Source organism: Canis aureus, chromosome 2, assembly GCF_053574225.1.
Source record: "Canis aureus isolate CA01 chromosome 2, VMU_Caureus_v.1.0, whole genome shotgun sequence".
NCBI classification, from domain to species: Eukaryota; Metazoa; Chordata; class Mammalia; order Carnivora; family Canidae; genus Canis; species Canis aureus.
Window position 1 is genome coordinate 29,675,739 of NC_135612.1, and position 20,683 is coordinate 29,696,421.

A 20,683-nucleotide genomic window follows, 5' to 3' on the forward strand; every position below is an offset into this window, starting at 1 on the left:
GTCATCCAGAAGCTACTAAGTTAGCTAAAATGACACTCTTGCTGTAAGTGTTACAAGAAATAAACTAAAACATCAGAGAGAGAGAGAGAGAGAGAGACACGGAGACAGAGACAGAGAAACACACACCCAGAGGGAGGGAGAGAGGCAAGGGCAGAGGAAGGACAAGGAGAGGGGAATGGGAGGATGACACCCAAGGGTTAAATGTCAGGTTACTAATGGATATTAGGTAAACTTCTTCCTGTAGGCTTCATAACAATGAGATGGACTTTGTTAATTCATTTTACAAACAAAGAAACTAAAACTCAGAAGAATCAAATTAGGCCTGAGTAGGCTAAAATACGGACCATCCCAGAAACAAGGAGAGGGACTAAATATGTAGCCCAGGGTCTAACTTTATGCATTAGCAGCGGGGAAAACCACTAACGTGTATGCAGGAGGAAGAATTTTAAATCTTTGAGAGCAGACTGATTTTTCCCTCTAATGATCAGAGAACTCCTAACCTTTCAAATGCAGTAGTCATCTGGTCTCGGCCTCATTTGAAGGTAGAGGACACGAGGACACGAACGGTCAGAGTACTGCCCAAGATACAAAGCAAGGGAGTGGGCGCTGAAACAGTGCCTCAGTGCTCTTGACCTCCAGGCAGGGCAGTCCGCCCTTGCTCATCATACTGTCACCAAGAGCTACTACTGTCACCAGAGCTCCCCTGGACTTCTGGGCCACTCTCTCTTTTGGGTTTATCGGTGCTCCAAGGTCTCTAGCCAGCAAAATAAAACCAGGATGGGGAAAGTATTCAGTAGAAAAGGTTGCCATGAATCAAGATTCCAGACTTTTGAAGCAATTTTGCTTTTATTCTGGCTCTCCAGCCTTCCAGTATCAGTGCTCAAATTTTAGTGATCCAAATTCTGGGGTGGTAAGTGTCAATCTCAACTTTTTCCAAGTAATTTACAGACTTGAACCCACAAATGCCACTGGAGTGTGTAAGAGTGAAATTGAAGTATTCTCACCTGTCTGAGAATTGTCTGCTGAATCACGATGAACCTTGTGAAGCTGAAGTTGTTCAAAAGTTTGGTGAAACAAGAGAAAGAAATTTAAAATATGGTATTAGCTACATTTCCAGCCAAACAATTTCATTAAAAAGCCTGAAGATTTAAGACATCAAGAAGTTACACAGATAATATGAACAGATGAAAGATGTACACCAAGTGATAATACAACAAATGCGCTATTACAATCAGACACATAGAATGGCCGAGCCTGAGAGCAAGGGATTGCCCAAGGGATGTACTTTCTAACCAGGACATCTACCCCTCCTCCCAGCTGTTTCCATTTGGACACTGCAGAAATGCAGAAAGATAAAAAGCTATAACAAAAATTTTTATAAGGCTAATATGTAACCTACTTATATTTCAGACATGTTAGAAATTTTTCTATAGTATAAAAGTACTCTGAATTTAAACTGAGGGTTTTTAAAAACCTCTCTAAAAAGTTCTTCAAATGCTCCTCAACAATACAGTTGATTTACAAAATGTTTATTCACAATGAGATCTGAACTTATGCAGCTTAACACCTAGTTCCTTCTTACCAAATTTTTTTGTGTCCTAATGATTTTATGCTAACTCAATAAATATCTGTGAAATGATCAAGTCATTAATACTAGGAAATAATAAACATGCTTTGGGATATTGATTTTTTTCTGTTTATAATTAAGACACTGTTACTGGGGTACATCTAGCTATAGCACACTTATAATCACGCTGCTAAATCACCTGTTTCTAGTTTACTTGGACAATCAAGTCTTTGTACCTACTCAATGAGTGGGATAAGTTAATTTGAAAAACGAGACAGGGATCCCTGGGTGGCGCAGCAGTTTGGCGCCTGCCTTTGGCCCAGGGCGCGATCCTGGAGACCCGGGATCGTATCCCAGGTCGGGCTCCCGGTGCGTGGAGCCTGCTTCTCCCTCTGCCTGTGTCTCTGCCTCTCTCTGTCTCTGTCTCTCTCTCTCTCTCTCTCTGTGACTATCATAAATAAATAAATAAATAAATAAATAAATAAATAAATAAATAAGAAAGAAAGAAAGAAAAACGAGACAACTCTGAAGGAAGAATGCTATGGTTTAGCAGGACCAACTGTAAGTGCCAGAAGTTCCCCATAGATCAGATAACAGGTACAATGTTCTGGCTTGATGAACCATTGAAAAATAACCACATAAAACTGAAGTGTTAAAAAGAAGGGGGGGGGGGTTCTATGAATCCCTCCACCTAGTCTGGTCCACATAATTACAGAAATAATTACACAGCTAGCCCACATGAGCTCTCGGTCAAAATGTGACTAAGGGCTGTGATACATTTATCCCATAACTCCAGGACCTTGTTATTTCTTCTGTGAATAACTGCTTTATGTTTTTCCTTTATACATAAAGACCATTTGCTTAAAGGTACTGAGTGCAGCGTGATTGTTTTATACATACCAAGTGACAAGTGAATACTTTTGTCTTGCAAATTGTTACTCAATAAGCTTTAGCTCAAAGGCAAGTATGATCTTTACATACTCAGCTTGTTTCTCTGAATCACAGTCCCTCTCTGCTTCAGGAACACGGTCCTACGACTTTCCTGATTACCCAAAACAGCCCATCTCCTCTTTTGTTGACCATCACAGGTGAGCCGAACGACCTGCGCAGCTCCTACGAGGTCGGCTCAGGTTTTGTGTTCTGTCCAGATGGAGCCGCTGAAGGCAAGGCCCGTGGATGCAGGCCCAGCCCTGCCTTTGGGGCCCGGGCACCCTGGTCCGGGGAAGGAGAGGAGGGCAGGGGGGAGACGAGGCCCCCAGGGCGGGGGGGAGGTCTGCTGAGGGAACTTTCCATCTGCCGAGATTTCTCCCCCAGGACACAGATTTCGGCGCTTCTGGAGCTGGACACACTACCCGGCGCACGACCACTGCCCCGAGGTGGCTCATCGGCCTCTGACCGACGCTCCAAGGGACAGGAACAAAGTCTGGGAGCACTCCCCGATGTCACTTGCTTTCAAGCCGAGGCTCTGCCCGCACCTGCCGCCGGGCCCCGCGCCAGGCCCCCTTCCCCATCCTCTGCCCAGCATTCCTCGGGGCCTGGGCCCAGGGCTCTGCCCCCCTCTTCCGACCACCGCCCCTCCCGGCCCCTTTTACACCTGAACATTCGCTCACAGGAACCAATTCTTTAGGCATTCCAACTTTGGTCCTGGAGCCTGAACCCCCAGGCATAACTTGGCTGGAGTGCTTCCCCTGGGACTGAGTTCCCACATTTCCCACCTGCGCTGACGGGATCAATGGGGGGAGCTGCTCCCTAGCTGCTGTTTTCAGGGAGGCAGGCAGGTAGGAACCTGGGCCTGAGGCTGTCCTGTGACCACAACCACAGCAGCAGTCCCCCACCTGTCTGGCACCTGCTGGTACCCCTACAGCTACAGTCGGTCTAGGCAGGACGGTGCCCCTGAGCCTCTGACAGGGAGCTGAGGTGTCCGTGCCCGAGCCCCCCACCGGGTACCCACAGCGTCCAATTCCCAACCATGGTCATCTGGCTCTAAAGCCCCTTCCCCTCTGTCATGCCGCTCCCTACAGGGGGACCTGGAAAGGAAGCTCTGGGCCCAGGCCTGTTTAACTGGGGTCTCAGGACACCATTCTCTGTGTGTGAGCAGGCCAGCTGTTCAAAATACCGTCTCCTCTGAAATTATGGAGAAGGCCTGAATCTCTGCTCTCGCCAGTTTCTGTGACATGTAAGCCAAAGCAAAGCATAATTCAACGTCCCCGTATCAAGCACTGTCTGTGGACTGTTTTTGTCTGGTTTTCCTCTTGTGAAAGCAAGCCTAAAGTGTAAAATGTGTCCACAGAAGTAATGACTGGGAATTCTGCTATGTGTGTCCCCAGGAAACCCAAAGCCTTAGTGCTAAGTTACTACAGCGTGAATACTGCTGGCCTTGGCCCACACGGCTCTTGCCAGAGCTCAAAGCTGGGATTTCTTAGCAAGTCCTTGGAAGCTTACACCTTGTTTTTTGGGGAAGAACGCATAATTTTAAACCTTTATTTAAAATGTTATAGGTTCCCACAAATGTGATGCTGTCCTTGTGCTAAATGCTTTGTTTACAAAAATTTGTGCTTGGCTCTAAAAGGCACTACAAATTCTAGATTTTGTGTGTATGTGTGTGGGAGAGAGATTTCAGGGTCATCTTATTGTTTTCCTCATCAGGAATAACCATTTAAAATTTTTATTTTCTCCACACACCCACCACAGTATCTAAAACTAAGAGCTTTTGTCAAGGCTGTGGAACAACTGGAACTCTCATACAGTGCTGGAGAGAACAGAAGCTTGTATAATCTCTCTGAAAACAGGGGTGGCAGTTTCTTATAAAATTAAACACATACCTAACCCTAGGACCCTCCTCAGCCTGTAGTTCAACTCCCAAGTGTTTACCCAAAACAAACAAAAGCATATATTGTTCATAAAAAGACTATTCAAAGGAGCCTAAAACTGGAAAACCCCCAGATGTTCATCAATGAGGAAAATTAACTGTGGTCAACTGATGCAATGGAATACTATTCAGCAATAAAAAGAAAAAAGGAAAAAGTTACTGATATATACAACATAGATGCCTCTCAAAACATGGTGACGAGTCAAAGAAGCCAAGCATAAGAGCGTAGACACTGTACACAACTCTAAGACAGGCAAAACTCATTGACAGTTAAGTATTCAGAACAGTGTTCCCTTTAGGGGTGGGAGAGGTTGGAGCAGAGGCAGGGACCACCGGCAAGGCCAGGAGAGCACTTCTGTGATAGTGGATTTGAGACCTTGACAGGGCCTGGGTTACAGAGGTATATGCCCTTGTCAAAACCTAAGGAATGCTATACTTAAGAGCTGTACGTTTCTCTATGTATAATTTTCACCTGAAAAACGAAAAAAAACCTGGAAACAAATACTGAACTCTAGTTAATAATACATGTGACAAAGTACCAAGAGGTGAAATGTCCTGAGATTTACAACTTAGTTTAAAATCTATCAAAGAATAAGATGGATTGATGAATAAATCAAGGGTAGATGGACAGATTGATGATCAAGCAAATTGATAATTACAGAACATAGGTGGTGGCTCCATGTATATCTCCTTGCAGTTCTTCTAACTCTTCTATAGGTTTGAAAAATTTCAGAATAAAATGTGAGGAGATTATACATTCAACTGAGAATATGGGTTCATAGCTAAAAATTGCAAGTCTGAACTATACTTTTTAAATCTGCAGAAATAAGTAGAATGAAGGAGATCGAGAAAAACTTGAAATTGGGCAAGATGAATTACAGGCCATGGTCTCCAGGGCTCCCTACCTACCATGAGCCTGGGCATCAAAATGATGCTCCACTTAAACCATAACTAGTCAATTGTAAATAGTAGCTGTCTTAGAAGCATAGACTTACCCAGTGAACTACTAAATAGATTGATTTTAATGATTTCATTGACTGATTTTATGAATTATATGATTATAAATGAACCTAAATTCTCTTACATCTTATGGGAGAAAACCCCTGAGAAATAATTATATGTAAACAACACTCTTAATACAATATGTTTAGCTTTTTATTTTATTTTTTATTTTTATTTTATTTTTTATTTTATTTTTTATTTTTATTTTATTTTTTAAAGATTGATTGATTGATTAATGAGAGACACAGAGAGAGAGAGGCAGAGACACAGGCGGAGGGAGAAGCAGGCTCCATGCACGGAGCCCAACGTGGGACTCGACCCCGGGTCCCCAGATCAGGCCGTGGGCTGAAGGTGGCGCTAAACCGCTGCGCCACCTGGGCTGCCCTAACTCTTTAAAACTGAAAAGCTGTGAGACTTTTTAGCGGTTAAAATGAGTCAAGGCTAGGATCAGTACAGTAATAAGCAAGTAAGCAAATAAATACTAAATAACTCCTCCAACTTTCATTTCAGAATCCCCGGCCCCGCCCCGAAATGTGACCTGCATTTGGTAGAAATGTCCAAAGCTGCTTTTTGTCATTAAGGAACAACCAAGTCCTAAAAGGCATCAGTCTCCATTAAAATCAGCAGATAGCCCAGTATTTAAGCCTGCAGGTCATCTCTGATGTGCCTTTTTCCCTCATCAAATATGGTGAAATCTCCCTTCTTAATAGCTCCGGGACAGCCCCCCTCCTTCCCTCTGCGGCCAGTGCACAGGGCCCGCAGCTCTCCCCTGGCCTCAGCCACCCTCTCCCGGCCCAGCCCATTCTCAAGTCTTCAGTGTAACCTTGAAAAGCTACATTTAATCCTGTCATCCCGCTGCTTAAAACTCCCACTTCCCAGTGGTCTTAGAGCCAGCCTGGTGGGCCAGCCTGGCATGGGCTTTGTGTTGTGGCCTGGCCCCTGCCGCTCTTCTGGGCTCGCCTCTTGCAGGCCACACTGGCCTCCATTCCTCCCTCTTGTTTCCCTGGGCTCTTTACTACCAGAGTCTTTACACATGTGACTCCTCTGCCAAGGAGGAATTTCCAAATCCACTCTCTTCCCTTTGCCTCCTTGCTTCCTAGATCTTCACCAAAAGGCAATTTCCACAGGGAAGCCTTCCCAGATGTTTCCAGCCCACTCCAGTCCCTCATGAGGTCAAGTCCCTCTGTCACATATTCTCCATGGACTTTACCTTTACTGCATCTTCTACAATTCATAACTTTGTATTCATGTGATTGTCTGTTCTCCCTTCAAATTATAAGTTTCATTTAAGAAGGAGCTGCATCTTATTTGATTACCTTTGTATGCTCAGTGCTAACACGGTACGTAGCTCATAGAAGCACAAGAAATTTGGGTCCCTAAGAGAATCAGATTAAGCAGGTTCTTTATCGTATAGGCTGTGGTGGACATACTTAATGATTTGGCCACCATATTGGTCTTTGGTGATTATACTTAACACTGATGTCTCTAAAGACATTAAATAGCAAAGTGTTTCATGGTAAAATAACAATAAAAAATTGTCCATTTTTTTAAACAAATACAGCATTTACTAAAAATTATATCCATATTCCCTGACATTGCCAAATCTATGACAGGCAAAAGAAGTTGGTATGATGGTGAGAAATTGAGGCCCAATACCTCAATGCCATTCCCTGAGCCCACTCCCTGCACCTCTGAGCCATTCCTTGTTACATTTCTAATGTATTCAGTGGAGAAGTAAACATGGTATTTAAAAAAAATTGTCCATATCCATACACATTTATAATGAAATGAAAAGTGAGTTTGAAATATTTCTTGATTATATAGAAGAGTGCTGGCTTTGATGGAAGAAGATTCTGACCAAAGTTGTCAAACTCAGGCTGTACAGACATAACCTGTTTTATCGTGCATCTCTTCATTGCACTATGCAGATATCGCCGATTTTTTGGTTTTTGCATTTTAACAAATTGGAAGTTTCTAGGAACCCTATGTCAACAAAATCATTTTTCCAATGCCACTTGCTCACTTCATGTCTCTGTGTCCAATTTTGGTAATTCCTGCAATATTTCAAGCATTTTCATTACTACAGTATTTTTTATGGTAATCTGTGATCTTTGATGTTACTACTGTAATTGTTTTTTGGGTGCCGTGACCACGAGCATGTAAGATGGCGAACTTAATCAATAAATGTTATATGCTCTGCTGACTGGCTGTTGCCCCATCCCTCTCTCCCTCATCAAGCCTCCCTGTGCCCTGAGACACAACAATGTTGAAATTAGGCCAATTAATAACCCTACCATGGTCTCTCAGGGTTCAAGTAAAAGGAAGAGTTACATGTCCCTCACTTTAAATCAAAAGCTAGAAATGATTAAGCTTAGTGAGGAAGGCTGTTTAAGGCCGAGAAAGGCTGAGAGAGCTAGGCCTCTTGTACATAACAGGTAGCCAAGCTGTGACCACCATGGAAAAGTTTGTGAAGAAAATGAAGAGTGCTTCTCCAGTGAACACACAAATAATAAAGTAAAACAGCCTTACTGCTGACATGGAGAAAGTTTTAGTGGCCTGGATACAAGCAAAAAAATTACAATTCACTGAAAGCTCAGTGTATGGTTAGCATTTTTCACAGCAATAATGTATTTTTACGAATGAAAGACCTTGATGTGTGACAGGAAGCCATCAAAATCCCAGACAACATAGGCAGAAACTTCTCTGACCTTGGCCGTAGCAACTTCTTATTAGACACATTACCAAAGGCAAGGGAAACAGCAGCAAAAATGAATTTTTGGGACTTCATCAAGATAAAAAGCTTCTGCAGAGCAAAAGAAACAAACAGAACTAAAAGACGCCTATGGAATTGGAGAAGATACTTGCAAATGACACATCTGATAAAGGGTTAGTATACAAACACATAAAGAACTTATCAAACTCAACACCTCAAAAACAAATAACCCAGTTAAAAAATGGGCAGAAGATACGAATAGATATTTTTTCAAAAAAGACATCCAGATGGCTAAGAAATAGCTCATCTCGCACATGTCAGGATGGCTAAAATTAACAATATAAGACACAACAGGTGGGAGGATGCAGAGAAAGGGGAACCCTCTTGCACTGCTGGTAGGAACGAAAACTGGTGCAGCCACTATGGAAAACAGTATGGAGCTTCCTGAAAAAGTTAAAAATAGAACTACACTATGGTCTAGCAATTGTATTGCTAGATATATACCCAAAGGATACAAAAATACTAATTTGGAGGAATACATGCACCCTGATGTTTATAGCAGCATTATCCTCAATAGCCAAACTATGAAGAGAGCTCAAATATCCTTCGACTGATGAATAGATAAAAAAGATGTGCTAGATACATACAATATAATATTAATCAGCCATCAAAAAGAATGAAATCTTGCCATTTGCAGTGATGTGGATGGAACTGAAGTCTACTGTGCTAAGTGAAATAAGTCAGTTAAAGAGAAATACCCTATCCCTTCACTCCTATGTGGAATTTAAGAAAGAAAACAGATGGTCATATGGGAAGGGGGTACAAAAAAAAGGAGGGAGGGAATCAAGCCCTTAATGACTCTTAACAATAGAAACAAACTGAGAGGTGATGGAGGGAGGTGGGTTGGGGATAGGCTGGATGGGTGCTGTGTATTAAGGAGGGCACTTGTTAGGATGAACACTGTAAGTGATGAATCACTGGATTCTGCTCTAGAAATCAATATTGCACTGTTTGTTAACTACCTAAAATTTAAATAAATAACACAGTATGTTTAAATCAAGGTATGTACATTGCTTTTTAGAATGAATGCTACTACACACTTAACAAACAACAGTATAGTATAAACATAATTTCTTAAAATTTATTTATTTACTCACAAGAGACACACACACACACAGAGACACAGGCAGAGGGGAAAGCAGGCTCCATGCAGGGAGCCCGAAGTGGGACTCGATCCCAGGACCCCAGGATCACGCCCTGGGCCGAAGGCAGGCGCTCAGTGGTTTAGCTGAACCACCCAGGCTGCCCTATAAACACAATTTTTATATGTACTGGGAGACCCAGTAATTCATCTGACTTGCTTTATTGAGAAATTCACTTCATTGCAGTGGTCTGGAAGCAAGACTGCAATATCTCCAAAGTATGCCTGTATATTGGTTGTTTTTGTGTCACCCTCACTCCCAAATATTATGAAAAGGGGTCAAACTCTGGTTACAATGAAGATAAGTACTATCTCTAAACTGGTATAGCTTGAAGTCAACTTATTAAGAAATGTTTTAAGATCGAACATACTTGACCAACAACTTCAAGACAAAACTGAACGCTTCTGTGTATCTGATAAGACTTCAGTGACACAGTGCAGTCTGAATGCTGGATGAGAGATATGATCACAGAACCAGAGTAATTTGAGACCCTCCCTTCATTTACATGTAATAAAAAGGGCAGTGAGAGCGGTATAACACAGAATTTCTTTGATCATCTTCCTCTACTGAAAATGCTTTGATGAGTATTTCCTCAGATGCTAAAAGTATTTGATGTATAGATCAAAGATGTTTTCTATTTTCAAAAACTATTTTTGTTAATACACTTCTCAAAATTCCCACCCAAACAGCAAACCAACACCAAACAGTGTTCCCCCAAAACAGCAACAGAATACCCCATGCAACTCTCCAGATCCCTACCCTCAGCGATCACAGATACACAGCTCCTAAACCGTGGGCTGGCTGTTGCCACCGTTTTCATGTATTCCCAAGTCTGGGTTATCAAGAGACTGTAGCACCAAGACAAAGGCGAGACTACATATGTGCCAATCTTGATATTGGTGCTCGATCTCTTTACCTCAGTGAATTTTATGAGTCTTATGTACTCCATACAACAACATCACCTCTTCCCTTTTACCTTAAAATATTACTTATGCCAAAGCAACATGCTTTGTTCTGATATAAATGATCATGCAGGGGCACCTGGCGGCTCAGTGGTTGAGTGTCTGCCTTTAGCTCAGGTCATGATCCTGGGGTCCTGGGATCAAGTCCCACATTGAGCTCCCCGTGGGAAGCTTTCTTCTCCCTCTGCCTATGTCTCTGCCTCTCTCATGAATAAATAAAACCTTTATTTAAAAAATGATAATGCCTATGAACTTTTCAGATGATACAAGATTAAAAAGAAAAATCTCAAGTTGTTTTGTTTTGTTTTGTGGTAATTTGGCATATGCCAAACAAGAACACATACCTCTCCTCTCCACAGTTTGGTATGTTCTGGGAAAACTTCAAACATCCCTCTTCTGTGCAATGCCAGATCTAGTATGTTCAGATGTCACTGGTATCCCATAATCAACATTTTCTTAGCGCACGGCTTAGTGCCCACTGGCCCCATATCCAACATGCATTTGCAAGAGCCATTACAAAGCAGCACTCCTATAGCCAGTGATAACTCCTTTTAAATGGAAACACATTTAATTCAAGGTACCATTCTGGCTTTATGTTTTATCTTTCTTTTTTCCTTGTCCAGTTTCTCTTTTAATGGCTTTCAAATACCTACACTGTAAGTACCACTTTGCTTCATACCTGGCAAATAGTGAATTTCTCAATATGGAAATATGATCATGGTTTTCAAACTTCAGCAACAATCAAAATTGCCTTAAGAGCTTGTGTGGGGCATCACCAGAGTTTCTGATTCACTAGGTCTGGGTGGAGCCTAGAATTTGGATCTCTAACAAGTTCCTAGATGAGGCCAACGCTGTGGATCTGGGGGCCATGCTGTAATACATGGGGACCCCTTACTCAGAGCTCACTGGGCACCGCCAACTTTGCTGACACCAGGGAGCTTGTCCAAACGACCGACTCTCAGACCCACTGAATCAGAATCTGTATTTTTACAGTTAATCTCCAGGTGGTTTTAACATTATAGTTTGAGAATCACTGATTTAAGTGGAAAAATCTCAGGTGCTTGCCAACAGATGTTTAAACATCTCCGTTTCTAGTTGTGTAAACCTGGGAAATTTATGAGCTTCACCGAGTCTCAGTTTCCTAATGGGTAAATGGGGATCAATGCCTACTATTTAGGATCTAAGAAGATTAGGATCTAAGAATGAAATAATGTGCAAAATACCAAGCCTGGTACCTTCTAGGTTGTTTTTTGTTTTGTTTTGTTTTTTTACCAGAATCACCTGGAAGGCTTGTGAAAGCACTTTGTCGGGCTCCACCCCATAAGTCCTCTGTTTCAGCAGATCTGGGTTGAGAATTTGTGTTTCTAAGTTCCCTGTGAGGCTGTGGCTCCTGACCCAGTGGCCTTTCTCTGAGAACCACTGGACTAGTCCATAGAGGGCACCCAGATAATGATGGTTCCCTTTGCCTTCTCTCTCACAGATGTATCCCTGTTAGTCAAGACTCTGGATTCAGGGATATTTATATTGTTTATTATTTCAGTACTGATTTTAGTTTACAAAACCATTTCCATGAAAGCATTCATTGAGCATATGTGCTGTCATTCACTTATTCTGTGTCCCCTCACTGCTCAGTGACAAAGAGAAACATATCAATAGCTTCAGAAAGTAATTTCATTTTGCTTCAAGTTTCTCGCTCTTAAAGAACTGTCATGGACTGACGGCACTTTTGTGAAACACATTTATGTGTAAACTGTTATCCCTGCTGGATTTTGTCTAGAGAATGAGGGAATTGCAAAGATCACATTTTCCCACTCCTGTTCCACTAGTGCTCAACAGAGAGTCATTCAAATGTTTAATGACACCAGGGGCTTCATTTGCACTGCCATTAGCCTAAAACAGAAGCAATCAGCAGGACCTTTGCCTCATAAATCAGGCCCTTTGGTAGCTACAGCAAAGCCAGGACAGCACAAAGGAAAAATTAATAATAATGAGAGCAGAAGAGTACAACAGCTTTATCACTGTGTGTCCTAAGGTTCTGAAAATGCTGTTCAGTAGAATCTTTGTTTACATTTTGTGAACAATCACCCCAAGGAGAAAAAGGGCATCTCTAATTGTAATCTCATTTTCTAGTTCAACTCAAGAAATATTTATCGGGCCTAAGAGACAAAGATGGTTGGAACACAGTCCCTGCTTTCCAATGATTTACTGTATAACAGGGAACAAAATATAAGTCCTGTCACAACGCATCTATTCATTAAGTGTTCGCTGAGTGTATATACCCTGTGCCAGGTCATGTTTTAGGCTCAGGAGATGTGTCAGAGAACAAGAGAGAGGTCAGTAAACTGGTTCAGAAGTGCCAAAGACAGTATTGCGCAAGGGGTGGGATGCTTATAAATAGGTCAAGAGCATTCCAAAACACGACACCAAATCACCTTGAATCACATCATCAAGTCATTTATTGTTCAGTGTTTTTCCAAGCCTTCTGTGTCCATCAAGGGGAAAGCCTCAGGATAGTGCTGCTATCTGTAACACCCACCACCTTGTAAAGAAAGGGGGCTCAGTCTCACAGTTCAGACAGCCCTGGCTGTCAAGAATTCAATACACTGAGGGGGTTTCTCTATTATATCTCTATTCACTGTTACCTTCTCTTAGTACTAGCGATTATGGTATTCCGCTTTATGGTAGTAATTGTCATAAGGATACTAAGTTTTAAAAGTGACTCTTTCTAAAGAAAAACATGAAGCATAATTAGGTCAGATGATGCCTAGATATGCAAACAGTCAAGGTCCAGGAGTGCCCTAAATCTGGGAAACAGTCGTGAGTGATGTGCCCATCCTTGACCTCCCAAATGCTGTGGCTTCAAGGGAGAACCAGAGCCAGAGGCTGCAGCTCATGAGCTGGAGACGTTGTAGAAGTCACGCTGGCCAGCTCGCAGCTGGATGGACCTGGCAGGCCCTTCCAAGTTTAGTGTCTCCATATGTCAGATGGGCAGGTGCATGCCCAACAGGGTCTGGCACAGCTCCCAGGGGCCATTCCCATCTTCCCTTCCCAGTGGCACTCAGCACAGCCCTCCACTGCCGGGTCACTGGCAGCTGCCAGTCTGAGGGCTGATGCCACCTGTTAAATACTAGTTAATGAGACTCTTCACCTTATTTGGACTGCATAATGCTCCTTTAGGAAGGAAGGTACCAGAGAGGCGTTAAACAACACTTCTCAGTCCTGAGAAGCAGTAACAAGATGGATGAATCAATCAGGATTCATAATTTTTTAAAAAGTATATAAATCCCATGCAGCAGGGACAGATTCCTTTCCCCTTCCAGACACAATAAAAATGCCACTCAGGCCCAAGCAGGAACAGCGTTACTAGAATGGGCTGTAACTGGCCCAAGCAGGAACATCGTTACTAGAATGGGCTGTAACTGGCCCATTCCTTCAAGTTAGTAGTGCCTATGAGTGGAGTCTGGTGATGACAGACTAACGGCAGGAGGACGCCGAAGCTTCCCGGGAGCACAGCTGATCAAAGGGAAAAGATGGCGTGAAATACAGTCATGAGGTCCATTCTCACTTTAAACAGAGATGGAGTTTCATTTCCCCTTATTTTAGCTTTTCTGTTCTATACATTCCAGCACTACTAGGCTGAAGATGTACCAGAAAAAAGTATCTAAAATTCTTGTCTGAAAGCTGCTAGAAGCCCAAACAGACTTAAAATTTAAATACTTTTTATAATAGTTCTGGTCCTGTCCAGGTAACGATTTGGGATCATTCAGACTGGTCCATTTGTCTCACCTGACCCTCTGTGCCTGGGGCTACCTGTGTGGGGCCTTTATCACCAGAAGGTTCTCACACTAGAACCCCTGGAGTCTCAGGCTTCCTCAAGAGATCCAACTAGTAGCCACTGCAAGAGGGTCTGCTTCAGTAGAGAAGACAATGTAGTATAACGATAGGGGCCTGTCTACCACCCTCCCAAGAGGTATATCAGTAGAAACTCCTAGAGATACAGCTGGAGCTTCCTCGGTGCCACATCAGGGGCACAGCATCTAAATCACCACACATGTGGCAACTATTTGAAAGTTTCCTGGGATAGGGATGGTCTGTCTCCTGGTAACTGTCCCAATGTCTAAAAGTCCACATTAACAAAAGAATTCCTCAAGAATTAGAGATCCTAAGACAGATCCATAGGTGTATTCTATCAGACATTTTGGATGGGTTAATATCTATTTTTCTCAAACTATTCCAAAAATAGAATAGGAAGGGAAGCTTCCAAATACATTTCATGGAGCCAACAATACCCTGATGCCAAAGCCAGACAAAGACACCACAGAAAAAGAGAAAACTATAGGCCAATACCCCTGATTAACACATATGCAAAAATCCTCAACAAAATATTACCAAACTGAATTCAACAACATATTAAAAGCATCATTCACCAGGATTAAGTGGAGTGATTCCAGGATGCAAAAATGGTTCAATATCTGCTAATCAATCAACCACAGTGATAAAATGAAAATCACTGAGAAAATCAAAATCATATGATCATCTCAATAGTTGCAGCAAAAGCATTTGACAAAATCCAACATCTGTTCATGATAAAAACTCACAACAATGTATGTTTAAAGGTAACATACCCTCAACACCATAAAGGCCATACAAGACAAACACAACTAATATCATACTCAATAGTGAAAAACTGAGTTTTGCCTCTAAGATCAAGAACAAGACAAGGATGTCCACTCTTACCACTTTTGCTCAACTCTGGAACTGCTATGCACCGATCAGACAAGAAATAAAAGGTGTCCAAATAGCAAGGAATAAGTCAAAGTGTCACAATGTGCAGATGGCATGATACTCTACATAGAAAATAAAGACTCCACCAAAAACTATTAAAAGTAATAAATGAATTCACTGAGTTTCAGGGTACATAATTAATAGATGGAAATTTGTTGCATTCTGTATACTAATAACAACATGGCAGAAAAATAAATGAAGAAAACTACTCCATTTACAATTCCATCAAAAAGAATAAAATACCTAGGACTAAACCAAGGGGGTTAAAGACCTATACTTTGAAAACTATAAAACACTGATGAAAAAAATTGGAGATAACACAAATAAATGGAAAGTATTGTTAAAATATGCACACTCCCCAAAGCGATCTATAGATTTAATGCAATCCCTATCAAAATATCAAAAGAATTTTTCACAGAACTAGAACTAATAATGCGAAAATTTGTATGAAACCAGAAAAGACCATGAATAGCCAAAGCAATCTTAAAAGAAGAACAAAGCTGAACATATCAATCCCAGATTTTAAGATATGCTATGAAGTTACAAATCAAAACAGTATGGTACTGGCACAAAAACAGATACATAGATCAATGGAACAGGATATAGAGGGCAGAAATAAACTTATGTTTGTATTGCCAATTAGGGGAGGCAGGTGGGGGGATGGAAAGACTGGGTGACTGGTACTGAGGGGGGGCACTTGACAGAATGAGCACTGGGTATTATACTATAGTATATACTATACTATACCCAACCCTACAACAAAGGAGGCAAGAATATACTCTGGGGGAAAAGCAAGTCTCTTCAGTAAATGGTGCTGGAAACACTGGTTAGCTACATGCAAGAGAATGAAACTAGACAGCTGTGTTACACAATACACAAAATTAACTCCTAATGGATGAAACACCTAAATGTAAGAGTGAAACATGTGCAATAATCTCTGGACAACAACCTTAGCAATGTTTCTAGATCTGTCTCCTCAGACAAGGGAAACAAAACCAAAAATTAACTACTAGGGCTACACTGAAACCAAAAGCCTTTGCACAGCAAAGGAAAACATCAACAAAATGAAAAAGTAACCTAGTAAGTGAAAGAAGGTATTTGCTAAGGATGCATCTGAAAAGAGATTAATATCTAAAATATACAAAGAACTTATATAGTTTGACATCAAAGTAACAGATAATCTGATTTAAAAATGGGCAGAGGACCTGAATAGACTTTTTTTCCAAAGAAGACATAAAGATGGTCCACAAATACATGAAAAGATGCTTAACATTATCATCAGGGAAATGTAAATCAAAAGCACCTATCGCCTCATGCCTCTTAGAATGGCTAATATCAAAAAAGATAAGAAATAACCAGTGTTGGTGAGGCTGTGGAGGAAAGAGAATCCTCATGCACAGTTGGTGGGAATGTAAATTGGTGCAGCTATTATGGAAAACGATGGAGGTTCCCCAAATAATTAAAAATAGAATTACCATAGAATCCAGTAATTCCACTACTGGGTATGTACCCAAAGAAGACAAAAAGACTAACCTGAAAAGACATATGTTCCCATATGTTTATTGAAATATTTACAATACTCAAGATATGGAAGTAACCTCAGTGCCATCAACAGAAGAATGGATAGAGAAGATGTGGTACGTACACACACACACACACACACACACATGCATACGGGAATATTATTTGGTCATAAAAATGAGTGAAATCTTGCCATTTGAAACAATATGGATGGACCTAGAGGGTACTATCTAAGTAAAATAAGTCTGACCGAGAAAGACAAACCCCATATGATTTCACTTGTATGTGGAATCTAAAAACAGAACAAATGAATAAACAAAAAAAGCAGAAATATTTCTGTAAACACAGAGAGCAAACTGGTGATTACCCGAAGGAAAAGGGTAGAGGGGAGAGGGAAATTGGGTGAAGAGGAATGGTAAGTACAGGCTTCCAGTAAGGGAATAAATAAGTAATAAGGTTAAAAGGTACAGCATAAGGTATATACTCAATGGTATTATAATACTATTATATGGTGACACATGGTAGCTACGCTTGCGAGCATAGCATAATGCATATAGTTGTGGAATGGCTATGTTGTATACCTGAAACTAACAAAACACTGTGTGTCAACTACCCTTAAAAAATTGTCTGATCACATATAAGAAAGAAAGAAAGAAAGAAAGAAAGAAAGAAAGAAAGATAGATAGATTGATTCTAGAGGTGAGAGGTGTGTGATTGTCCAGTTTAGTCTGAAGCCTTAGGCAGTTAAGTCATCACTGACCTATCACAGAGGGAAGAGGTGCTGGAACCAAGGGCACAGAAATGAAAAGAGATAGGGTGGAAGGACAGATTAAGTGTGCATGCTGTCTTCTGATCAATCTTCAGTGCTCAGAAATAGCAAATATTTGGGTAAATACTAGAAAAAATTTCTCTTAATTTTAAAAAACATATGTTTAGGGAAAAAAATCATAACACTGTCTTGTGGGGTTTATAATATATGTGGATGCAATGTATATGAAAATTATAGCATAAAGGACAGGACAGAGAGTTGGTAAATGTACTTTACAGTTGTAAGTTTTCCATATTTCACAAGAATTGGTACAATACTGGGTTAAGTAGACTGGGTAAGGTTATGGTTGTATATGATACTCTAGATTAACCATTAAAAATTGCAGAGATATGGGGTGCCTGAGTGGCTCATTCAGTTAAATGTCTGACTCTTGGTTTCAGCTCAGGTCATGATCTCAGGGTTGTGAGATTGAGCCCCAAGTCAGGCTCTGTGCTCAATGCAGAGTCTGCTTGAGATACTGTCCCCTCCCTCTCCTTCTGCTCCTCCTCTCCCCATTTGGGCACATGACCTCTCTCTAAAATGAATGAATGAGGAGCACCTGGGTGGCTTAGTGGTTGAGTGTCTGCCTTTGGCTCAGGTTGTGATCCCAGGGTCCTGGGATCAAGTCCAGCTTTGGGTTCCCTGCAGGGAGCCTTTCTCTCTCTGCCTGTGTCTCTGCCTCTCTCTGTCTCTCATGAATAAATAAATAAAATATTTAAAAAATAACTTTAGCTTGCACCTCAGGCTAGAAAAAGGACAGCGAGTAAACCTGAAGTAAGGCGAAGAAAGGAAACAATAAAGATCAAAGCAACAATCAATAAAAACAGTGCACATGCACAAATACATACAGATAAAACTGGTGAAACCTAAGGTTTCAGGCCCAGATGAGAAATTCTATGAAACATTTAAGGGATAAATCATGCCAACTCTCAACCTCATCCAAAAGCAAAAATGAATACCAAAACTAAACAAAAACAAAGAGGAAGGAAAACTTGCCCACTTATTTTCTGAGGCCAACATTACATTGATTCCAAAAGTAGATATTATAAGAAAAACTAACATCCCTACATGTATATACATGCAAAAATTCATAACATTTTAGGAAATCAAATCCAACAAATGTGTGTAAAGGATAATACATTCAGTGGAGTTAATCCCAAGTGAAGTTTGATTTAATATTTGAAAATCTATCAATATAATTCACCACATTAACAAACTAAATGAAAAAACTCATCAATAGTTTTTTTTCTTTCTTTATTTTTTCATCAATGGATTTTTTAAAATCATTGATAAATCCAACATCCACTTCCAATTTAGAAAAAGAAAAACTTTAGTAAACTAAGAAAGACTTCCTTGACCTAATCAGTATTATATACAAAAAGAATTATAGTTAATATCATATCTAATGATCAAGGAATGAATGCTCCCCCTACCCCCAAGAATGAGGAACAACGCAAGGACGTCTGCCTTATACTTTCTATTCCATACTGTAATGGAAGTTCTATATAGTGCTAGAAGGCAAGAAAAAGAACTAAAAGCTGAGGGAGGGGCAAGATGGTGGAAGAGTAGGGTCCCCAAATCACCTGTCCCCACCAAATTACCTAGATAACCTTCAAATCATCCTGAATATCTACGAATTCGGCCTGAGATTTAAAGAGAGACCAGCTGGAATGCTACAGTGAGAAGAGTTCGGGCTTCTATCAAGGTAGGAAGACGGGAAAAAAGAAATAAAGAAACAAAGGCCTCCAATGGGGAGGAGACCCGCGAGGAGCCGGGCTGAGGCTGGGGCGAATGTCCCCAGGACAGGAGAGCCCCGTCCTGGAGAAGCAGGAGCTGCACCGACCTTCCTGGGCGGAAAGGGGCCCGCAGGGAGGTGGAGCAGGACCCAGGAGGGCGGGGATGCCCTCGGGCTCCCGGGGACACTAACAGACACCTGCGCCCCGGGAGAGTGCGCCGAGCTCCCTGAAGGGCTGGACCCAGAGCAGCTCGGAGGCGGCTCCGGCAGAGGAAGAGGCTCGGTGTGGAGGGGGTTGTGCGACCGAGAGCAGCTCGGGGGGCTCGAGGGGCGGCTACGCAGGGAGGGGGCTGCGCGGCCGGAGAGCGAAACCAAGGGCTCAGGCCCGGGAGCACAGGGCGCTGGGACACAGGCCAGGATCCGGCCTCCCCCCGGGACAGGCAGAGACCGGGAGGGCCCAGGACAGCAAGGACGCTCCTGCCCCAGCTGAGCAGATCAGCGCCCCACCCCAGAGCCACCAGGCCCTGCAGACAGAGAGCTCTGTAGTACTGCGGGAGCTGACTCCAGGGCTCCAGAGCTGGCTGCCACCACTGGGGTTGTTCCTACAGGGGCCTCATGGGGTAAACAACCCCCACTGAGCCCTGCACCAGGCAGGGGGCAGAGCAGCTCCCCCAAGTGCTAACACCTGAAAATCAGCACAACAGGCCCCTCCCCCAGAAGACCAGCTAGACGGACAAGTTCCAAGGGAAGTCAAGGGACTTAAAGTACACAGAATCAGAAGATACATCCCCCTGTTTTTGTTTTTGTTTTTGTTTTTTTGCTTTTTGATTTCTGTTTGCTTCCCCCAACCTTTTTTCCCTTTCTTTCTTTTTCTTCTCTTTTTTTCCTGTTTTTTCTTCCTTTTTTCTTTTTCTCTTTTCTTTCCTTCTTTCACTCCTCTCTTTTTCTCCTTTTCCCAATACAACTTGCTTTTGGCCACTCTGCACTGAGCAAAATGACCAGAAGGAAAACCTCACCTCAAAAGAAAGAATCAGAAACAGTCCTCTCTCCCACAGAGTTACAAAATCTGGATTACAATTCAATGTCAGAAAGCCAATTCAGAAGCACTATTATACAGCTACTGGTGGCTCTAGAAAAAAGAATAAGGACTCAAGAACTTCATGAATGCAGAATTTAGAGCTAATCAGGCAGAAATTAAAAATCAATTGAATGAGATGCAATCCAAACTAGAAGTCCTAACGACGAGGGTTAACGAGGTGGAAGAACGAGTGAGTGACATAGAAGACAAGTTGATGGCAAAGAGGGAAACTGAGGAAAAAAGAGACAAACAATTAAAAGACCATGAGGATAGATTAAGGGAAATAAACGACAGCCTGAGGAAGAAAAACATCCGTTTAATTGGGGTTCACGAGGGCGCCGAAAGGGACAGAGGGCCAGAATATGTATTTGAACAAATCATAGCTGAAAACTTTCCTAATGTGGGAAGGGAAACAGGCATTCAGATCCAGGAAATAGAGAG

The 20,683-nt window shown here is 41.9% G+C and overlaps 1 protein-coding gene across 7 annotated transcripts in view; it reads right to left on the minus strand.

Annotated features, from left to right (window-relative positions):
- The window catches only part of PDE8B (phosphodiesterase 8B), a 269,611-nt gene that overhangs the window by 31,185 nt on the left and 217,743 nt on the right, over nucleotides 1–20,683 (minus strand). For all 7 annotated transcript variants that reach the window (XM_077867434.1, XM_077867425.1, XM_077867414.1 and 4 more), the window contains one exon: nucleotides 1,005–1,047. In XM_077867434.1, coding sequence (XP_077723560.1) covers nucleotides 1,005–1,047 — 43 coding nt within the window. The remainder of the gene's footprint in view (nucleotides 1–1,004; nucleotides 1,048–20,683) is intronic.